This window comes from Hylobates moloch, unplaced genomic scaffold (genome assembly GCF_009828535.3).
Source record: "Hylobates moloch isolate HMO894 unplaced genomic scaffold, HMol_V3 SCAFFOLD_1, whole genome shotgun sequence".
In the NCBI taxonomy this organism is placed as follows: Eukaryota; Metazoa; Chordata; class Mammalia; order Primates; family Hylobatidae; genus Hylobates; species Hylobates moloch.
Genome location: NW_026652276.1, coordinates 102,716,394 through 102,735,894, shown reverse-complemented (window position 1 = coordinate 102,735,894; position 19,501 = coordinate 102,716,394). Strand labels below are relative to the sequence as shown.

The following is a 19,501-nucleotide window of genomic DNA, read 5'->3' as shown; positions in this document are numbered from 1 at the left end:
GAGGCAGAAAGGTCCTTTGAGCCCAGGAGTTCGAGCTGCAGTGAGCTATGATCATGCCACTGCACTGGGTGACAGAGTGAGACCCTGTTTCAAAAAAGGAAGGGACTATGGCCATGGGAAGATGGCATTGGATTGAGCTCAGTCATTACAGGGTGTGAATGAAGTTCTTAACAAAAAGTGAATAGCCTGCGATTTATCTGTACACACATGGCCGCAGAGCTGAGTCATCCTAGAGCAAACCTCTGGAGTGGAGAGTGAACTACTTAATTCCCCTCCCTTAGCCTGGGCCAGAGAAACTCCAGCTCTGCCTTCTCCCGCCAAAAAATCAAAGGCAGATGGGAGAACAGCCTTCAGCTTTGGATAACGTTGAAATGTCTGGCACCACTGATGAATATTAAACTTTCTATAACCAAAACATCATTTCTAAGAGTTTTAAGAATCTGGCCAGACATTGTTGATGTGTTTGGCCTTCTGATCAGTGTGAAACACAGAGCTGTCATTAGGGGGAGAAAACATCTTCCAATTCTCTGGTATTCGTATGGGTTTTCTGGCTGATTTATGCACTCGTCCCCTCCAGGTTACTAACCCTCAAGATGTGGGAAGTTTGTGTTCTGAGCCAGGAGAGCTGGCGAGACAGACTCCCCCAGCAAGAATTTAAGCAGGGGAGAGAGAATTATTCTAAATCTCTGTCTGCATATTCTTGCCAAGCAAGGAGGAGAAAAAAAAAAAAACCGTGTGGATGTCTTAAACCTTGGTGGTGTAGTTTGAGTTTCTGGTGAGGGAGGGTTCTTACTTGGATGGACTTACTGACCCTTGTTTTTACTGTAATGTAGGAGAAGGACATGTTTTTGTCTGGGGCTATGGAATTCTTGGGAAAGGTCCAAACCTAGTGGAAAGTGCCGTCCCTGAAATGATTCCACCCACTCTCTTTGGCTTGACGAGGTTCAACCCAGAAATCCAGGTTTCCCGCATCCGATGTGGACTCAGCCACTTTGCTGCACTGACCAGTAAGTTACCAAGCCCGACGGCCCCGGTGTGAGCCTGGCAGAGGTTCTCTCTCCAGTTCAACCCCAGACTGCAGGCAGCTCTCAGGTTCCACCCATCCAACAGAACGGCGCCTTTGTACTGATAACTCAAGCGAGGGCTAAGCCAGAAGTTGTTTGCCTCGAGGTTCTATAATGTGTCTTGTTTTCCCCCGCTGGAGTTTTAATTTTGGTTCGTTTGGTTTGTGGGTAGGCTAACGTGAACATGCATTTTCTCAAGAGAGCACCCATCGGTGGTAGGAAGGGGTGGTGCCGGAGGAAACCAGCAGAGGCTTGGCGGATCCACGGGTGGGTGATTAGGAAGTGAATGTGTGGGGCTTAATCCCATTCCCCAGCTGAGCCCAGACCCTGACCTGACCCAGGATATGGGATGGCAAAAGGCCGATTTGTCAGACTGTCCCGTGGTTTCACGGAGGTAAATCTACCGATTTCTCCAAAGTGCCGGGGCACAGAATGATGAAAGGGGAGAGTGAAATGGAGGTTTTTCCCGAAGGCCTGCCAGATTACAAAGCCACAGAATATCCGCTTACCCTGCAGGGTAAGGGTAAGGAATGTGTCCTTTTCTTGGTTACATCTCTTACTCCACCACAGTTACCGTGGGTTCAATTTGCTGCTCTTTAGGTGACTCGAATAGTAAAACTGTCCTGAATTAATTTCATTCTGTGATTCTCAAGTAAATTAGTTATTTCCTTGCAATTAAAAGAATCTTTTCATCTCATGGCAAGTAATTGTTTTCTTTTTAAACATCTGGGCCGGGACTGTCAGTTGATACCATCTTTGGTGGAGTTCTCTGGCCTTATTCCCACGTGGGGCCTGTCCCAGATGCCCACCCTCTGTACCAGGGTCCTAACTGCTATTCACTTATTGTCTGAATTCCAGGCTTCAGAGGCCGTCAAACAGGCAGGCCTGGGTTGTTATGGCTGCCGGCTGGAGTTTTATCTGGCTCTAGGTTGAAGCACTGAAGTGGCAGTGGTCATGACTAAGCCAGAGAATTCCTGGCCACTGCCCAGCCAGAGCGGCTGCTTGCATTTGCAGCTGAGTGTAGGTCTCATGAATTCTTTTTTTTCAGTTGGAGTCTCACTCTTGTTGCCCAGGCTGGAGTACAATGGCGCGATCTTGGCTCACCACAACCTCCGCCTCCCGAGTTCAAACGATTCTCCTGCCTCAGCCTCCTGAGTAGCTGGGATTACAGGCACGCACCACCACGCCCGGCTAATTCGGTGTCATGAATTCTTAAAGCTATTTTGATTTGATAAATAAGAGTTGTATGGACTAATTTTTGGGGAAACAAATATCTACTTTCCAGAAAGTTCTTAAGGCCTAAACTATGGGCAGAGACAGGTGTTTAGAAATCTGTGTGAAGCATTTGACTAGAGCAGAGGCTTTTCTATTTGCCCTCATGCCATGTAGCCATTTCAGGTCACAGTGAAATGAAATTCCTTTCTGGATTTCTCCCCAAGACTCAACAGGCCTCCTTCTAAGGGTGAGTTACTGCCTGTTGGTAGACAGAGCGTGGCTGTCTTCCTGCCGGTGTGCCTGGCATTTGCAGATAGCCATCTGGGAATTAAGAGTTGGTTGGTTTATCCTGTGGTCTGCTAGCATTTTGGGGAGCCAGGCCGAATTGTTCTGTTAAACACCTAAGGTCTAGCTGGGCGCATTGGCTCATGCTTGTAATCCCAGCACTTTGGGAGGCCAGGATGGGAGGATCCCTGAAGCCCAGGAGTTCAAGACTAGCCTGGGCAACATAGTGAGATCCCTTTTCTACAAAAAGTACAGAAATTAGCTGGGTGTGGTGGTATGCGCCTGTAGTCTCAGCTACTCTGGAGGCTGAGGTGGAAGGATTGCTTGAGTTTGAGAGTTCAAGGCTGCAGTGAGCTGTGTTTGTGCCACTGTGTCGCAGCCTGGGCAACAGAGTGAGACCCTGTCTCAAAAGCAAACAAAAACACACACACAAAAACTATCTAAGGTCTGAGTGTGGAGGACAAGGGGTATGCTCAGATCGGGAGGCCAAGACAGCTTGTAATTATTCCGTACTTCATCAGCCCCAGGTCTTGTAGTCCTGGCTTTTCCATGTCACTTCCTCTGCCTCCCATGACCCAAGCCTTTTGCCTGACAGCCGGTGGTGACATGGGCCCAGGAGTGCCCCAGCTGGTGCAGACAGAGTCCCACCTGAAGGCCAGGCTAGGAGTGGCCATCTCCTGGGTTGACCTCTTAAACAGCATCTTGTACTTTTTCTTCATGACAGTTTATACAGTTTGTAAACATATATTAAAATCGTCTGTCTGTTTCATCTCCGGCCTGTCCCCAGCTCCTGGAACAAGACCTAGACCCAGCGCAAGTAGGGTCCAGCACTTGGTCATTAGATGCCCTGTGGCTGAACGCTCCCAAGATATGGACAGTCAATCCAGGAATGACAAATTGTCCTACTTTTCACTGTCAAATCAGGAAGCCCAGGGTGTCGCCAGGATTTGTGGAGGGCAGAGTTTGGTGGCACACGATTGTGGGCGGGGCACAAGGGGTGAGCAGAGTGGGCCGTGTGCACCAGTGACCTCCAGCCCCATGCACCACCCCCAGACCCCAGCTCCATGCACCACCCCCAGCCCTGTACACCACCCCCAGACCACAACTCCATGCACCACCCCCAGCCCTGTCCACCACCCCCAGACCCGTCCACCACCCCCAGACCCCATCTCTGTCCACCACCCCCAGACCCCAGCTCCATGCACCACCCCCAGCCCCGTGCACCACCCCCAGACCCCAGCTCCATGTACCACCCCTAGCCCCGTGCACCACCCCCTGCCCCCATCTTCATTTGAGTGCTCATCTCCCACGTGGGTGGATACAGCAGAAGTCCTGGCCGTGGACCTGTTTTCGATATGGGGACAGCATCTCAGACCCTTACTTTTGCCTTCAAAGAAAGCATGAACGCCTGGTAAAAGCTGAACAGTGGGCTCTGTAGGTATCTGGTTCTAGAAAGCCTGTTCTCATGACCCATCCTCTCCTTGGAGACTTGTTCTTCACACAGTCCCAACCAACCCCTCTTCTCCTCCCTTTGCAGACAAAGGAGAGCTGTTTGTATGGGGCAAGAACATCCGAGGGTGCCTGGGAATCGGTCGCCTGGAGGACCAGTATTTCCCATGGAGGGTAAGGCTGGCCGGGGCGATCTTGAGAATGGGTGCTAAGAGTAGAGTCACCTGACGTCACTGCAGACACCTTGCGTGCAGATGGGCCAGGACAAGGGCCACGGGACCTGCTCCCCATTCTGGGTCCTGGCTGCACTCCTGCAGCGTGGCATGCTATGTCATAGCACACTCTGTGGTGACACCCATGAGATACCCGTGGGGCATCTGCATGGTGTGATGGGCGGGGGAGTGACACCAGGCTCTCGGGGTGCAGGAGCTGGGTCAACCCATCCCGGCCCACTGACTGGGAGGTTGGAGGGAGTAGCCCACTCAAGCATCCAGTCCTATAAGAAGCCCTGTCAGAGGCCATCCTTGGGGTGGATTGGGGAAACAGAGGCACGATGGTGCAAAGGCTCTGGTAGGGTGCCATGAGGCTCCAGAGAGGGGGAGATACTTGATGAAGTCGGCACGCTAGGAGATGTTTACAGAAGCCCATGTGGGGGAATGCTTCACAATGAATTTAAAAGAAAGCAGGATGTTTAATATTTAGATGGCCCAACCGCAGCCATGAAGTGAAAAAATAAAGTCGCTTCCTTAGGGGCGGTAGTATGCAATTAGACAAAAAGGCTTGTTCCAGAATTACAGGGGAAGAGAGGCTCATTCTAAAATTGTAGTTTACCTTAGTGTTGTTTACTAAGTCAGTTCTTTAAGGCGTTCTAAAAAAGGAGGTTTTTGGGGTTTTTCGAACATGAAACATATGTTCATGGTACAAAAAAATGTATTATGGAAAATAAGTCTCCCACCACCCAGTTTTTGTTCCAGAGGCAGCCACTGGTCCTGGTTTCTTTATGTTCCTTTCCAGAGATAGTCTCTGCATAGAGACTCGTGTGCATGCGTGTGTGTGTGTGTGTGTGTGTCTGTGAGTACATGCGTGTGCAGTGTGCATATGGGTGTACTTTATCAGAAGGTTGGATTTTAATTTGTTTTGAAATTGTGAAAAGCGTTCTTAAAAAGGACTTGCACCTGGTATGGTGGCTCATGCCTATAATCCCAGCACTTGGGGAGGCCGAGGCGGGCAGATCACAAGGTCAGGAGTTCGAGACCAGCCTGACCAAGATGGTGAAACCCCATCTCTACTAAAAATACAAAAATTAGCCAGGCATGGTGGCGGACGCCTGTAATCCCAGCTACTCAGAAAGCTGAGGCAGGAGAATCGCTTGAACCCGGGAGGCCGAGGTTGCAGTGGGCCGAGACACTCCAGCCTGGGCGACAGAGGGAGACTCTGTCTCAGAAAAAACAAAGGACTTGCAAAAGAAATGTGTACATATATATATACACACATATATATAAATATATAATACATATATTATACATTTATATATATTAAATATATATATATATATATTTTTTTTTTTCCAAGACCATTGGTGGAGGCTCTGAGAAAGCAAGTTGAAATGGAGACTTTAACTTTGTTTTTTTGTTTTTGCTTTTTATGAGACAGGGTCTCACTCTTATCGCTCAGGTTGGATTGCAGTGATGTGATCACAGCTCACTGCAGCCTTGACCTTCCTGGGCTCAGGTGATCCTCCCACCTCAGCCTCCTGAATAGCTGGGACCACAGGCATACACCACCACACCTGGCAAATTTTTTTATTTTTAGTAGAGATGGAGGTCTCACTATGTTGCCCAGGCTGGTCTCAAACTTCTGGCCTCAAGCAATCTGCCTTGGGATTATAGGCATGAGCCATCACTCCCAGCCGACTTTAGCCTTGTTGGAAAAGTGTTTGTATAATGGAGTTGTTCCCAAGGTAGTGGGGCTTGCCGGCTTTCTCCTGAGCCTAGAAACCACCGGTGTGAGGAACGGAGAGTCGGGCAGTGGACGCAGCTCAGATAATGTGAGCATCAGTCATCTACATGCCCACTTGCTTTCTCACTGACTCCTCTCTTCTCTCACTTTGCCCTTCCTTTTGAAAAGGACTTCCTTCTGAGGGGGGATCTTGGGAAACAGTTAAAGCAGCCGGGTTTTGGGTGAAAGAACGCTGACGAGGGTCTGCCCCCCGCCCTCGTTTCCTTCAAACCAGAGTGATCAGCCTGAGATTTGACTCAGGTCACATTGCCCCTGCCATAAGGGCATGTGCAAAGCGCTGGTCCCTGTGCGGGCAGGGAGTGGCCAGAGCCCGATCCCCTTGACATTCCGTCTGGGTCACTTGCCCTGGCTCTCCACGCACCAAGTGTCCTTCTGGTCATTTGCTTTTTATTTTTATTTTTATTTTATTATTATTTTTTTGAGATGGAGTCTTGCTCTGTTGCCCAGGCTTGAGTGAGGTGGCACGATATCAGCTCACTGAAACCTTCACCTTCCGGGTTCAAGTGATTCTCCTGCCTCAGCCTCCCTGGTAGCTGGGATTACAGGTGCGTGCCACAATGCCTGGCTATCATTTGCTTTTTAAACACATTTGTGCTGTTGGGAAAAGAGCACCCCAGCCTGTCCCCGTGACAGCGGCATTTGGCGCCAAATCATTGTCCTTCCTCTTTCACATTCAGGGAGCCCCTAAGCGTTTGTGCAGAGAGTGGCCTCGACCCCTGTCCTCTTTGGATTAGGGGTGGGAGGGTCCAGTCCCTTCTGATGTCTCACTTAAAAAAAAAAAATTACAAGTGATTTTTCTTTTCTTTGTTTTGTTTGTTCTTTTAGACAGGTCTTGCTCTGTCACCCAAGCTGGAGTGCAGTGACAGGATCTCGGCTCACTGCAGCCTCTGTCTCCCAGGTTCAAGTGATCCTCCCATCTGAGCCTCCCGAGTAGCTGAGATTACAGGCTTGCACAACCACACCTTGCTAATTTTTGTATTTTTTGTAGAGATGGGGTCTTGCCGTGTTGCCCCGGATTTTTTTTTTTTTTTTTTGAAACAGGGTCTTGCTTTGTTGCCCAGGCTGGAATATGGTGTGATCACACCCACTGCAGCCTCAAACTCCCAGGCTCAAGCTATCCTCCTGCCTCAGCCCCCCGAGTAACTGAGATGTGGGATGGGATGACAGGCATGTGCCACCACACCCAAATATTTTTTTTTCTTTTTTTTTAAGAGACGGGGTCTTATGCGTTGATCTCAACCTCCTGGGCTCAAGCGATCCTCTTGCTTCAGCCTCCAGAATAGCTGAGATTACAGGCATGTGCCACCACACCCGGCTTATTTTATTATTTATATTTATTTGTTTTATTTATTTAAGAGATGAGGTCTTGCTATGTTGCCCAGGCTGGTCTCAAACTTCTGGCCTCAAGTGCTCTTCCCACCTTGGCCTCACAAAATGTTGGAATTACAGGGGTGAGTCACCAGCTTGGGTGATCTTTATTCTTTAAAACAACTATGTTCAAATTAATCTTCCATAGGGGATATATTAGATTATTTAAAAAGTATTCCAGAGAAGAAGAGAAAAAAAGAGTAAAACTTTACTTGTAGCTCATACACTGGTACCAACTAGTTATTCTTAGACTCGCAGAATTTGGCCTTTTCTGAGTATGTAGGCCCGGGAGGTGACATCTGAGCCACCTGATGCAAACCTCTGCTTCCAGAAACTTTCCAGGACATGTTTTTTTTGCTACATGTTGAGACTTATCCCTCAGAGAGGTTCAGTGGTTTCCCCAGGGTCACACATCTAAGTCGGAGTCAGAGTCAGGATTTGGACTCAGTTACATCTGACTTTTAAGATGATGGCCTTTCCACGGTCACCCACCTCCCTGGGTGAGCCTGTAGCTGGTGTGGAGAGAAGGCAGCACGCAGTGGCACGGAACATTCGACCAGGTGTTGTCTGGCCTTCCAAGACCCTCCGACCTGAGGGGGAGTGCCGCAGACCTACAGCAGGCAGCGAGGGGGTGTGGAGTTGCCTTCACCCCTCATCCCCCAGGGAGCGCCCTGGCTTTCCACGGACAAACATTCCAGCCTGGCCTTGGGGAGGGCAGGGCATGGACAGCGTGCTGGGCATGTGACATCCATTCTCTCTCATCCTCCAGACACCTTGAGGGTGGGGTTGCTCCCTCCACAGTGCGCACACGGGGACACCGATGTCAGGAGCGAAGGGGCTTGCCCCAGGTCTCACGGCCCCTGAGCAGGTTGGGTATAATTTGAACTTGCGACTCTGCCTGTAGACGGTGCTTCCACTCCTGGGCCCCGCAGGTCAGGACCAGGGGTATCTGGAGACACAAGCTGGGGAGCTCGCTGCCTTCCAGCCTCGCTTATGTGACTGCTTCCGTGGCCCTGGGTCTTAGGTGGTGTTTCTTTCTTTTTTTTTTTTTTTTTTTGAGACGATATCCTGCTCTGTCACCCAGGTTGGAGTACAGTGGCACTGCAACCTCCGCCTCCCAGGTTCAAGCGATTCTCTTGCCTCAGCCTCCCCAGTAACTGAGATTACAGCTATGTGCCACCATGCCTGGCTAATTTTTGTATTTTTAGTAGAGATGGGGTTTCACCATGTTGCCCAGGCTGGTCTCGAACTCTTCACCTGCCTCGGCCTCCCAAAATGCTGGGATTACAGGTGTGAGCCACTGCTCCTGGCCGGTGGTTCTTTTTTTTTTTTTTTTTTTAAATTATTGGCCAGGCACTATGGCTCATCTTTATAATCCCAGCACTTTGGGAGGCCAAGGCGGGCAGATCATGAGGTCAGGAGTTCGATACCAGCCTGACCAACATGGTGAAACCCCGTCTCTACTAAAAATACAAAAATTAGCCAGGCGTGGGGGTGCACGCTTATAATCCCAGCTACTCAGAAGTCTGAGCAGGAGAATCACTTGAACCTAGGACGCTGAGGTTGCAGTGAGCTGAGATTGTGCCACTGCACTCCAGTCTGGGCAACAGAGTGAGACTTTGTCTCCAAAAAAAAAAAAAAAAAAAAATTATTTTATTTATTCATCTGTGTATGTACCCACCTAGGTGGTTCTAACAATGCAGGAGAGGAGTACAGGTTAAAAGCTGGGCACAGGCCAGGCATGGTAGCTCACGCCTATAATCCCAGCGTTTTGAGAGGCTAACACGAAAGGATTGCTTGAGGCCAGGAGTTCGAGACCAGCCTGGGCAACATAGTGAGACTCCATCTCTACAAAAAACAAATGGCCCAGGTGCAGTGGCGTGTGCCTGTAATCCCAGCTCCCTGGGAGGCTGAGGCAGGAGGATCACTTGAGTCCAGGAGTTGGAAGCTGCGGTGAGCTATGATCACACCACTGCACTCCAGCCGGGGCAACAGAGCAAGACCTTGTCTCTAAACAAAAATTTAAAAATACAAAAGCGGCCAGGCGCGGTGGCTCATGCCTGTAATCCCAGAACTTTGGGAGTACCAGGCGGATGGATCACAAGGTCAGGAGTTTGAGACCAGCCCGGCCAGCATGGTGAAACCCCGTCTCTACTAAAAATACAAAAATTAGCTGTGTGTCGTGGCACGCGCCTGTAATCCCAGCTACTCAGGAGGCTGAGGCAGGAGAATTGCTTGAACTCGGGAGGTGGAGGCTGCAGTGAGCCGAGATCATGCCACTGCACTCCAGCCTAGGTGACAGAGCGAGACTCCATCTCATTGATTAAAAAAAAAAAGTAGAAAAGCTGGTGCCATTGAACTGCAGAGCTGAGCACCGGAGCAATCTCCCTTTCCCAGGCTCTCTTGTCCCCACTCACCGCTCAGGGTTCCTTCTTCCTGCACCCCCATCTTTCACCTGGTGGGCGTTTGTTTTAGCAAGTTGTAATTGTGGATAGGGATGTTCCTAAATGGATTCTGCTGAGAGAGTCACCAAGGCTAAATATGGTTCTGGCTTTTGGAGCTGTTTCCCTCAGCAGCGGAGTTGTGAGTGTAAATTGGCTTAGAAGAAAAACGCCATTTAACCTTGTCTAGGACAAAAATAAAACATGGCTGAGGGCAGTCTCCACTTGGACTCAGTTCAGAGACCATGTGAGATTGTCCGCCAGGGGGAGCTGGAACCTTGGGGAGCCTCCCGCTGGTCCCCAGGGAGGGCTCCCAGGAGCCGGGCCCACGCTGCCCACACCACCCGCAGCAGAGACCATCGTGGCTTCCTTTGCTTTGGGCTTGAATGGCCAGAGCCCTGGGGGAGCAACGACCTGGGGGCTTAAGTGCAGCCAATGAGTGAGGAAGCGCACTTTCCCGGGAAAGGTAAATAAAGTGCTCCCTAATGGCTTGGGACGTTGCTAAGAGGCGGTCCCGGCCCAGTCACCGTAGAGGCAGCCTGTTGTCTTCTCCCGCCAGCCTCGCAGGCTTTCTGCATCGACGTGCCTTTGTGATTCACTGGGCCCCATTCTTGTTTGTTTAGTGATTCCTGTAATAGGTTCTTCTAAAGACATTCATTTGTTTAGGGACAGGGCTGGGGAGGACAGCATGACTTGGTTTCCAGCATCCATCTGCTATGGCCAGGAGTCCCTAATGGTCTTGTCTCCCGGCGTAGGCGCAAAGCTCCGGGGTTGGCACCTGCTGCCTCTCGGCTTTTAGGGCCGGGCCATCTGGATTAGGTGGTTTCCCTCTTAAGCTTGGTAAACTCCACAGACTGTGACAGATCCTCTTTCCAGCTGTCATACCACCTGGCTGCGTGCTGCCACCAGGGGAGGGTGGTCGAATTCGGATCTGGTCAGTAGATCAAGTGCCAGCATCCTGGCAGGGGTCTTCGAGCCAAGCCAGGCAGGGTCACTTTCTTTGCAGTCGGCACTTAAGAAAGGAAGAGAAGGCCGGGCGCGGCGGCTCATGCCTGTAATCCCAGAGCTTTGGGAGGCTGAGGCAGGCGGCTTACGAGGTCAGGAGATCGAGACCATCCCAGCCAACATGGTGAAACCCCATCTCTACGAAAAATACAAAAATTAGCTGGGCATGGTACTGCGTGCCTGTAATCCCAAGCTACTCAGGAGGCTGAGGCAGGAGAGTCGCTTGAACCAGGGAGTCAGAGGTTGCAGTGAACCGAGATCACGCCACTGCACTCCAGCCTGGCGACAGAGCGAGACTCCGTCTCAAAAAAAAAAAAAAAGAAAGGAAGAGATGCATATCTGCTTTTTTGCATAAAGAACCTCGGAAGGCCAGGCCTGGGGATCACACCTGGAATCCCAGCACTTCGGGAGGCTGAGACAGGAGAATCACTTGAGCCCAGGAGTTTGAGACCGGCCTGGGCAACATGGCAAGACCCTGTCTCTACAAAAAATACAAAAATAAGCTGAGCATAGTGGTGCACGCCAGTAGTCCTAGCTACTTGGGAGGGTGAGGTGGGAGGATAGCTTGAGCCCAGGAGTTCGACATTGCAGTGTGAGCTATGATTGTGTCTCTGTACTCCAGCCTCGGCAACATAGTGAGACCCCGGTCGGTACAAACAAAATTAGCCAGGCATGGTGGCATGTGCCTGTAGTCGCAGCTACTTGGGAAGCTAAGGCAGGAGAATCACTTGAGCCTGGGAGGTTAAGCCTGCAGTGATTGCACCACTAGACTCCAGCCTGGGCAACAAAATGAGACCCTGCCTCTTTTTTGTTTCTGAGCCAGAGTCTTGCTCTGTTATTCTCAGGCTGGAGTGCAATGGCGTGATCTCGGCTCACTGCAACCTCTGTCTCCTGCGTTCAAGCAATTTTCCTACTTCAGCCTCCTGAGTAGCTGGGATTACAGGCACCTGCCACCACACCCAGCTAATTTTTGCATTTTTAGTAGAGACAGGGTTTCACCATGTTGGCCAGGCTGGTCTCAAACTCCTACCCGCCGTGGCCTCCCAAAGTGCTGGGATTACAGGCGTGAGCCACCGTGCCTGGCCTAGACCCTGTCTCTTAAAACAAAAACAAAACAAACCTCTGGAAAGTTAATAAGAAATCAGTTAAAAGTAGTTTTCAGAGGCAGATGGGGACTGGGGCAGCTGGTGATAGGGGTGGTAATGAAAAACTTATTTTTTTTTTTTTTTTTTTTTGAGACAGAGCCTTGCTCTGTCGCCCAGGCTGGAGTGCAGTGGTGCGATCTCAGCTCACTGCAACCTCCACCTCCCGGGTTCAAGTGATTCTCCTGCCTCAGCCTCCCGAGTAGCTGGGGTTATAGGCGTGCGCCACCACACCCAGCTAATTCTTGTATTTTTAGTAGAGATAGGGTTTCACCATGTTGGCCAGGCTGGTCTTGAACTCCTGACCTCAAGTGGAGTCTGCCTCGGCCTCCCAAAGTGCTGGGATTAGAGGTGTGAGCCACTGCGTCCGGAATAAACGTCATTTAATAGCTTTTTCTTCTTTTTCACTGAATGTCCTTTTATCTTGCAGCTATGTAAATGCACTGCCTAGTCATAATAAACAAGAAAGAGAAAGCAGAGTGCCCCTTTCCTGGATAGCTGGATTGGCCATGGTCCTGGGCACACCTGGAGTTGTTGAGGGTGTCCGTTTCCATGGCGAGGCTATAGAACAGTGGGCGCCCTTCAAACAGGCTAGAGCCTCCATGTCTCAGCGAGGCCATCTTCTTGCTCCCTTGAGGCTTGGGCTGTCCTCTGATGCCATGTTGTCAGCCCAGACAGGCAGTGTGATCAGGGCTCCTGTCAAGGGTCTTTGAGACACAGCCACTGCCCCTGCTTGGTGGTCGTGACTTGGGACGCAGCCTGCCTGTGACTGGAGCTGGGGATGACGGGTAAGATGAGTGGAGATTCTGGGCCAGTGGGACCTGGTTCCCAGACTGGACCTGCTAGGCAAGAGAAAGGGTTTCTGGAGCTTGTTTTTGAGGCGGAGTCTCGCTCTGTCACCCAGGCTGGAGTGCAGTGGTGCAATCTTGGCTCACTGCAGCCTCCACCTCCTGGGTTCAAGCAGTTCTCCCACCTCAGCCTCCCGAGTAGCTGGGATTACAGGCGCCCGCCACCACGCCTGGCTGGTCTCGAACTTCTGACCTCATGTGATCCGCCTGCCTTGGCCTCCCAAAGTGCTGGGATTACGGGCGTGAGCTACAGACCCCGGCCCCTGGAGCTTCTTAGTGAGCCATAGCAGTGGGTGCCAGGAGAAATCTCTGAACACCCGGCCTGGGGGCATGGAGCCTGGTGGTGTTAGGGTCAGGAGGGAAGCAGCCCCTGTAGGGCGTGCAGGTTCCAGGGATGCACGCAGGCCCGTGTTCCTGCCCAGTGTGGCCACTCAGGCTGATGTGAATGGTGATGGCTGCCGTTGATTGGAGGGAGTTGGGATGGCCTTGTCCTCATGACCACACGCAGTTGTCCTGATGGACCTGCTGGGGAGGCATAAGTGCCCCCATTCCCAGAGGGTAGGGAGCCGAGGCTCAGAGAAGCTGTCTCCTACCGAGAGGCAGGGCCAGGTTGGCCAACACCAGTGCCTGTCTCCTCCGGGTGCGCCACCCCACCCATGGTATGCTGGATCTTATTTTTCAGGTGACGATGCCTGGGGAGCCCGTGGACGTGGCATGTGGCGTGGACCACATGGTGACCCTAGCCAAGTCATTCATCTAAACCTCCCTCACCTGCTTGGGCGGCCCCATCCCGGGAACCACTGGCACTCCTTGGCAGAGGCCAGCGCGTGGCCAGCCCCCCGGGGTTCTTGGATAGTGGTGGCGGAGGACGCTGCGTGCAGTGTGACGCTCTGTCCTGAATCCCTTAGCGGGTACCTACCAGGAGGATCGGGGCAAGGTCCCTCTCCAGCTGCAGGTGAGGCCTGCGGACTCAGCACGGGACGGCAGCCTTCGGTGGGCTGCTATGGCCTGCGCGTCTCTGCTCTCCAAGTAACATGCGACGGTGTCTGGTGTCACATCTGGCCTGAGAAGCCTGTCTTAGGAAAGCTTAGCTTGAACACAGTGCTCGGGAGGTTTCTCCTCTGTCTGTCATGGCAGTCTCTTGGTTTGTGTCTGGCCAAGGCCATGCATGTGCCTCGGACCGAGCCCCACCTTAGGCGAGGGAGTCAGGCTGGCCTTGGCCCTCGGTTTTCATCCAAGCCACCCTGCTCATGGCCCTTCCTGGCCGCCTGCCACACCGCAAGCTCACTGGGGGGACACTAGAAGCACCGTGGCCTGAGATTCCATCTGGAGCTGTCCGCGGGCGCCAGCCCCAGCCTCCCACCACGCTCACTGCCTGGCTTGGAAAAGTTAAGAAGCCCCTCAGGCAGAGAATCGAGGCCAAGTTCCTGTGGGCCGAGGGCCCCGAGCACATCCGCCAAGGCTCCGCTGCAGTGCCAGGCGGAGGAGGGAGATCCAGAATTGTGAACAACGTTTGATTTAGTAGCGTGACCTGCCTTTCCCTTTAAAAACATCTTTTACAAATCTGTCTTGGAATAAAGTCTATTTTCTGCCTTTTGTTTTTTAAAATCTGAAGAGGTCTTCTTAAATCTTACTTGATCATTTAGAGTTTTGCTTTTATAAACAAGCCTTTTGATACAGAGGCAGAAGCCAGTGAAAAATACTTTTATAGAGATGAGGTCTTTCTATTTTATTTTATTTTTTTATAGAGACAAGGTCTTGCTATGTTGCTTAGGCTCCAACCCCTGGCCTCAAGCCAAGCCATCCTCCTGCCTAGGCCTCCCAGAGTGCTAGGATTATAGGTGTGAGCTACTGTGCTCAACTGAAAAATAGTTTAGAAGACAGTCCTACTTGACAAATATTTTCTTTTTTATTTTTTGTTTTTTTGAGACAGAGTCTGGCTTTGTTGCCCAGGCTGGAGTACAGTGACGTGATCTCAGCTTACTGCAACTCTGCCCCCTGGGTTCAAATGATTCTCCTGCCTCAGCCTCCCCAGTAGCTGGGACTACAAGTGTGCGTCACCACACCCAGCTAATTTGTTTTCTGTGTTTTTAGTAGAGATGGGGTTTCGCCATGTTGGCCAGGCTGGTCTCAAACTCCTGACCTCAGTTGATGTGGCTGCCTCGGTCCCCCAAAGTGCTGGGATTACAGGTGTGAGCCACCGCACCCAGCCATACTTGACAAATATTTTCTGAACAGATTCTACTCCCACAGTTCAGTTGGGAGAAAATACTTAGTACTCATGTCACAGGCTGGACTCCCACGCCCTGTCTGCCTTTACCTCGTTCCTTTAATGCGTTCACAACAGATACTTGTCATGTGCCCCGTCGGTGCCCAGTACTGTCCTCATGCTGGGGCGTGTGGTGACAAAAATCCCCGCACCGTGAAGCTTACATTCTAGGTAGGGAAACGGGAAAAATGAGAGGCAGCATGTGAAATGGCTCTGTGGGCCGTGGAGAGAAAGCAGGAGGAGGGGATGGGATCTCGGGAGGGCTGCCCTTTATTTATTTATTTATGAGACGGAGTCTCACTCTGTCGCCCAGGCTGGAGTGCAGTGGCGCGATCTTGGCTCACTGCAACCTCCGCCTCCCAGTTCAAGCAATTCTCCTATCTCAGCCTCCCGAGTAGCTGGGATTACAGGCGCCCACCACCACACCCGGTTAATTTTTGTATTTTTAGTAGAGACGGGGTTTTGCCATGTTGGCCAGTCTGTTCTCGAACTCCTGACCTTAGGTGATCCGCTCACCTTAGCCTCCCAAAGTGCTGGGATTACAGGCGTGAGCCACCGCGCCTGGCCTAGAGCTGCACTTTAAAGTGGAATGGTCACCCAGCCAGCAGTGTCCTTGCTGTGACCTGCGGCCATGAGAACCAGCCACTCAGATATCTAGGGGAGGGGCCCTTCACCTGGGCTGCCAACCCCATTCTTAGGTTTATTACAGTCAAGTTTTCTCATAAACTTGAAATAGAAATTGAAAACCGTGTGTCATTTTTCCTTCCTGAAACCGTTGCTGGGGCCGGGTCTAAAGTTGCCCCTGCAGTGAAGCAGGGTAATCCGACCTCAGTGAAACTCAAGCCGCAAAGCACATATTGATCTAGAGACGGTAAGTGCCCCTGAAGGTCAGACCCGGGTCACACTGGGCGGGGTTCAGGTTGGCAGGTGAGGATGGAGGATGGAGGGTCTCTGGAGAAGGTGAGTTTTTAATCCTCCCACCTAATGGCAACCAAGATACAGATCTAGTAATGATCTTTTTTGTTTGTTTGTTTGAGACAGAGTCTCTGTTGCCCAGGCTGGAGTGCAGTGGCATGATCTCAGCTCACTGCAACCTCCGCCTCCTGGGTTCAGGCGATTCTCTTGCCTTAGCCTCCCGAGTAGCCAGGCCTACAGGCATGCACAACCATGCCCGGCTAATTTTTGTATTTTTAGTAGAGACGGAGTTTTGTTATGTTGGCCAGGCTGGTCTCGAACTTCTGACCTCCAGAGATCCGCCCGCCTCGGCCTCCCAAAGTGCTGGGATGACAGGCGTGAGCCACCGCGTCCGGCCCCAGTAATGATCTTGACTTTGGACATAGCAACCAGTGTAGAAGCAGGGACGTCCTTGGGTTTGTCTTTTCTTTCTTCCAGCTGGGCTCTGTCTGCCCAGGAGGGCTGCTTGGCTGTGCCTTCTGTGGGTCACGAGGGCTCCTGGTTGGAGCTCTTCTACTGTGGACCAAGCCCTCTCCCTAGCTGTCACCTGTGCCTGCATCTCAGCGTCTGTCCTCTCTTTCCCTAGTGCCGCCCCTCCCCCAACCCCAGCATTTGACACACAAGTCCATAGAAACCCTACTATGCCATTAGCTCGGTTGCTAGGCTCGATCATTGTGTTCCTGCGAAAAATCAGTGTTTGCAAGCTCCCGTCTCCTCTCGCTTTAGTGAGCACGTGAACGGCACCCACGATGGAGTGCCAACCCCGTGTGTCCCCAGGCCATTCTCCATACACGCGGACTCTGTCCCTTTCTCTCTGATGGAGTCAGTAACCAAGGTCAGAGAGGCACCTGGGTGGAAGACGTAGTGTGTCCAGGTTGTCAGCCTGGAGGAGCCCCCCCATCTCCCTCGGACAGTTTGCAGGGGTCGTAGGTCGTTTTCCATCCTCTTCGCCCCTGCAGGTATGCAGACCACCACTCCACACTGATTTCTGTGGGGAAGAGATGGGTCTCACTGGCATGGAAACCCTTCACAGCTAATCAAAGCTCAGGTTGTCAACCTCAATAGAACGCTGTCGTGACTTGTTTCTTGAATATATGGTCAGCCTACATTTTCATTAATTCAGGAATACTTATGCGCTGACTGTGCTCTGCATGACAAAGTCAAATCCTGACAAATAATGCCCTAAAGAGAAGGCTCAGCCACGGCCCAGCAGGTTGCAGTCTGAGGCCAAGTGCCCAGTGCCGTGCCTGGGCCAGGATCAAAACTCAGGATGCGCTTATGAAATCCTATGTTTCTCTCACCTTCCACCTGGTACCAGCATCTAAAGGAGGCCTGGCCTTCACCTGGACGGCAGCGGGAACTGCTTAAACTGTTATGGGAGGCCAGGCGTAGTGGCTCACGTCTGTAATCCCAGCACTTTGAGGGTCCGAGATGGGCAGAGCACTTGAGGTCAGGTGTTTGAGACCAGTCTGGCCAACATGGCAAAACCCCGTCTCCACTGAAAATACAAAAATTAGCCGGACGTGGTGACGCATGCCTGTTATCCCAGCTACCCGGGAGGCTTAAGCAGGAGAATGGCTTCCCTGCACTATTCGGCTCTTTGACCTTGGGGAGAGGCGTTGCTCTCCTGTGACTGGGTTTCCCCTCGGAGGGAGGATGTCATCTGCCACTGGCACAGGCGGCTTCACAAGGCTCAGTGAGCTGCGTCCCAGGGACCCTCCCTTGCCATGGAGCCATGTTCTGAGCTCCTCAAGGGCCCCCTCGTGGGTGCCAGTCTAACCACTGCAGCATCCGAGGATGCAGTCACCAGACTACCCATAGGCCCTGATCCAGTTAGCCCCAGCTCACGGGCTGTCGTCCATCCACCCCTGCCTGGTCTGACTTCCCATCTAGGCACTCCCGCCCCTGCCCATGGAGTAGGAATGAACACTGGTCTGCGCGCCGAAAAAAAAAAAAAAAGCGGGAGGTGGAGGTTGCAGTGAGCCAAGATCACACCACTGCACTCCAGCCTGGGTGACAGAGCAAGACTCTGGCTCAAAAATAAATAAAAATACAAATACAAAAATTAACCAGGCATGGTGGCGTGTGCCTGCAATCCCAGCTACTCAGGAGGCTGAGGCAGGAGAATTGCTTGAACCTGGGAGGCGGAGGTTGCAGTGAGCCTAGATTGCACCACTGTACTCCAGCCTGGGTGACAGAGCGAGACTCTGTCTCAAAAACAAACAACTGTTCTGGGGTCTTCTCTATGCAATCCATGGCACCAGGACTGACCTAGTGGCCCAGCTTAACCACCTGGTGGGACAGACCCTTTCAGAGATGGCCATGAGGGCAGCACCCTGCACTGGCCCAGCCCCACCCCAGGCAGCATCTGCTCCAGGCTCTGTCCTGCCTGTGATCGTGCACCAGGCACCTGTCCCTGCCTCCAGGACCCCACACTTGCTTTCTCTCTCCCAGGGGACACTATGCAGCTACCCGAGACGCTCCTGCTGCACCAACCAAGGGTTCTGAATTCATTAAACACCAGCCCCGATATTTAACATGGGAGACAGCAGCAGCCTGGGTTAAGCCTGAGCTGGAGACAGTGTTAGGAGTCCTGATAGCTGTGCTTTTCTTGGATCTGGGGCCACAGTGAGGTGCATCCTCTGTGGTCATGTTTAAGAGGATAAACCATGGCCAGGTGTGGTGGCTCACGCCTGTAATCTCAGCACTTTGGGAGGCTGACATAGGCTGATCACGAGGTCAGGAGTTCAAGACCAGTCTGACCAGTCTGAGACTGGTGAAACCCCGTCTGTACTAAAACTACAAAAATTAGCTGGGTGTGATGGCACGTGCCTGTAGTCCCAGCTACTTGGGAGGCTGAGGCAGGAGAATTGCTTGAATCCGGGAAGCGGAGGTTGCAGTGAGCCAAGACTGAGCCACTGCACTCCAGTCTGGGAGACAGACCGAGACTCCGTCTCCAAAAAAAAAAAAGGATAAACCATGGCTGGGGGCGGTAGCTCACGCCTGTAATCCTAGCACTTTGGGAGGCTGAGGCAGATGGATCACCTGAGGTCAGGAGTTCAAGACCAGCTTGGCCAACATGGTGAAACACTGTCTCTACTTTTTAAAAATACAAAAATTAGCTGGGTGTGGTGGCATGTGCCTGTAATCCCAGCTACTTGGGAGGCTGAGGCAGGATAATCGCTTGAACCAGGGAGGCGGAGGTTGCAGTGAGTCGAGATGACACCACGGCACTCCAGCCGGGGTGACAGATTGAGACTCTGTCTCAATAAATAAATACATAAATAAATAAATGGATAAACCTAGATACTGTTGTCACCTCCAACCAGGAGGCACCTGTTTTGCTGGGGAAACATCTTACTCTTGCTCTGGTAGCAGGTGGCAGCTGAATCCCAGGAGGCCAGAGTGGAGCACATGAAGTCATGCCAGTCGGAAAGATGCC

General features: G+C 51.8%; 1 protein-coding gene across 2 annotated transcripts in view; it reads left to right on the top strand.

The window, feature by feature from the left end:
* RCC1L (RCC1 like) overlaps positions 1-15,397 on the top strand; it is a 34,700-nt gene extending 19,303 nt beyond the window's left edge. Inside the window, exons 9-11 of one of the 2 annotated variants that reach the window (XM_032756525.2) lie at positions 834-1,007; positions 4,102-4,187; positions 13,519-15,397. In XM_032756525.2, coding sequence (XP_032612416.1) covers positions 834-1,007; positions 4,102-4,187; positions 13,519-13,596 — 338 coding nt within the window. In that variant the 3' untranslated portion in view covers positions 13,597-15,397. Of the gene's footprint in view, positions 1-833; positions 1,008-4,101; positions 4,188-6,857; positions 8,425-13,518 lie in introns of those variants that run through there. The other variant, XM_058443968.1, reaches the window with a different exon arrangement.
* The last annotated feature ends 4,104 nt before the right edge of the window (positions 15,398-19,501 follow it).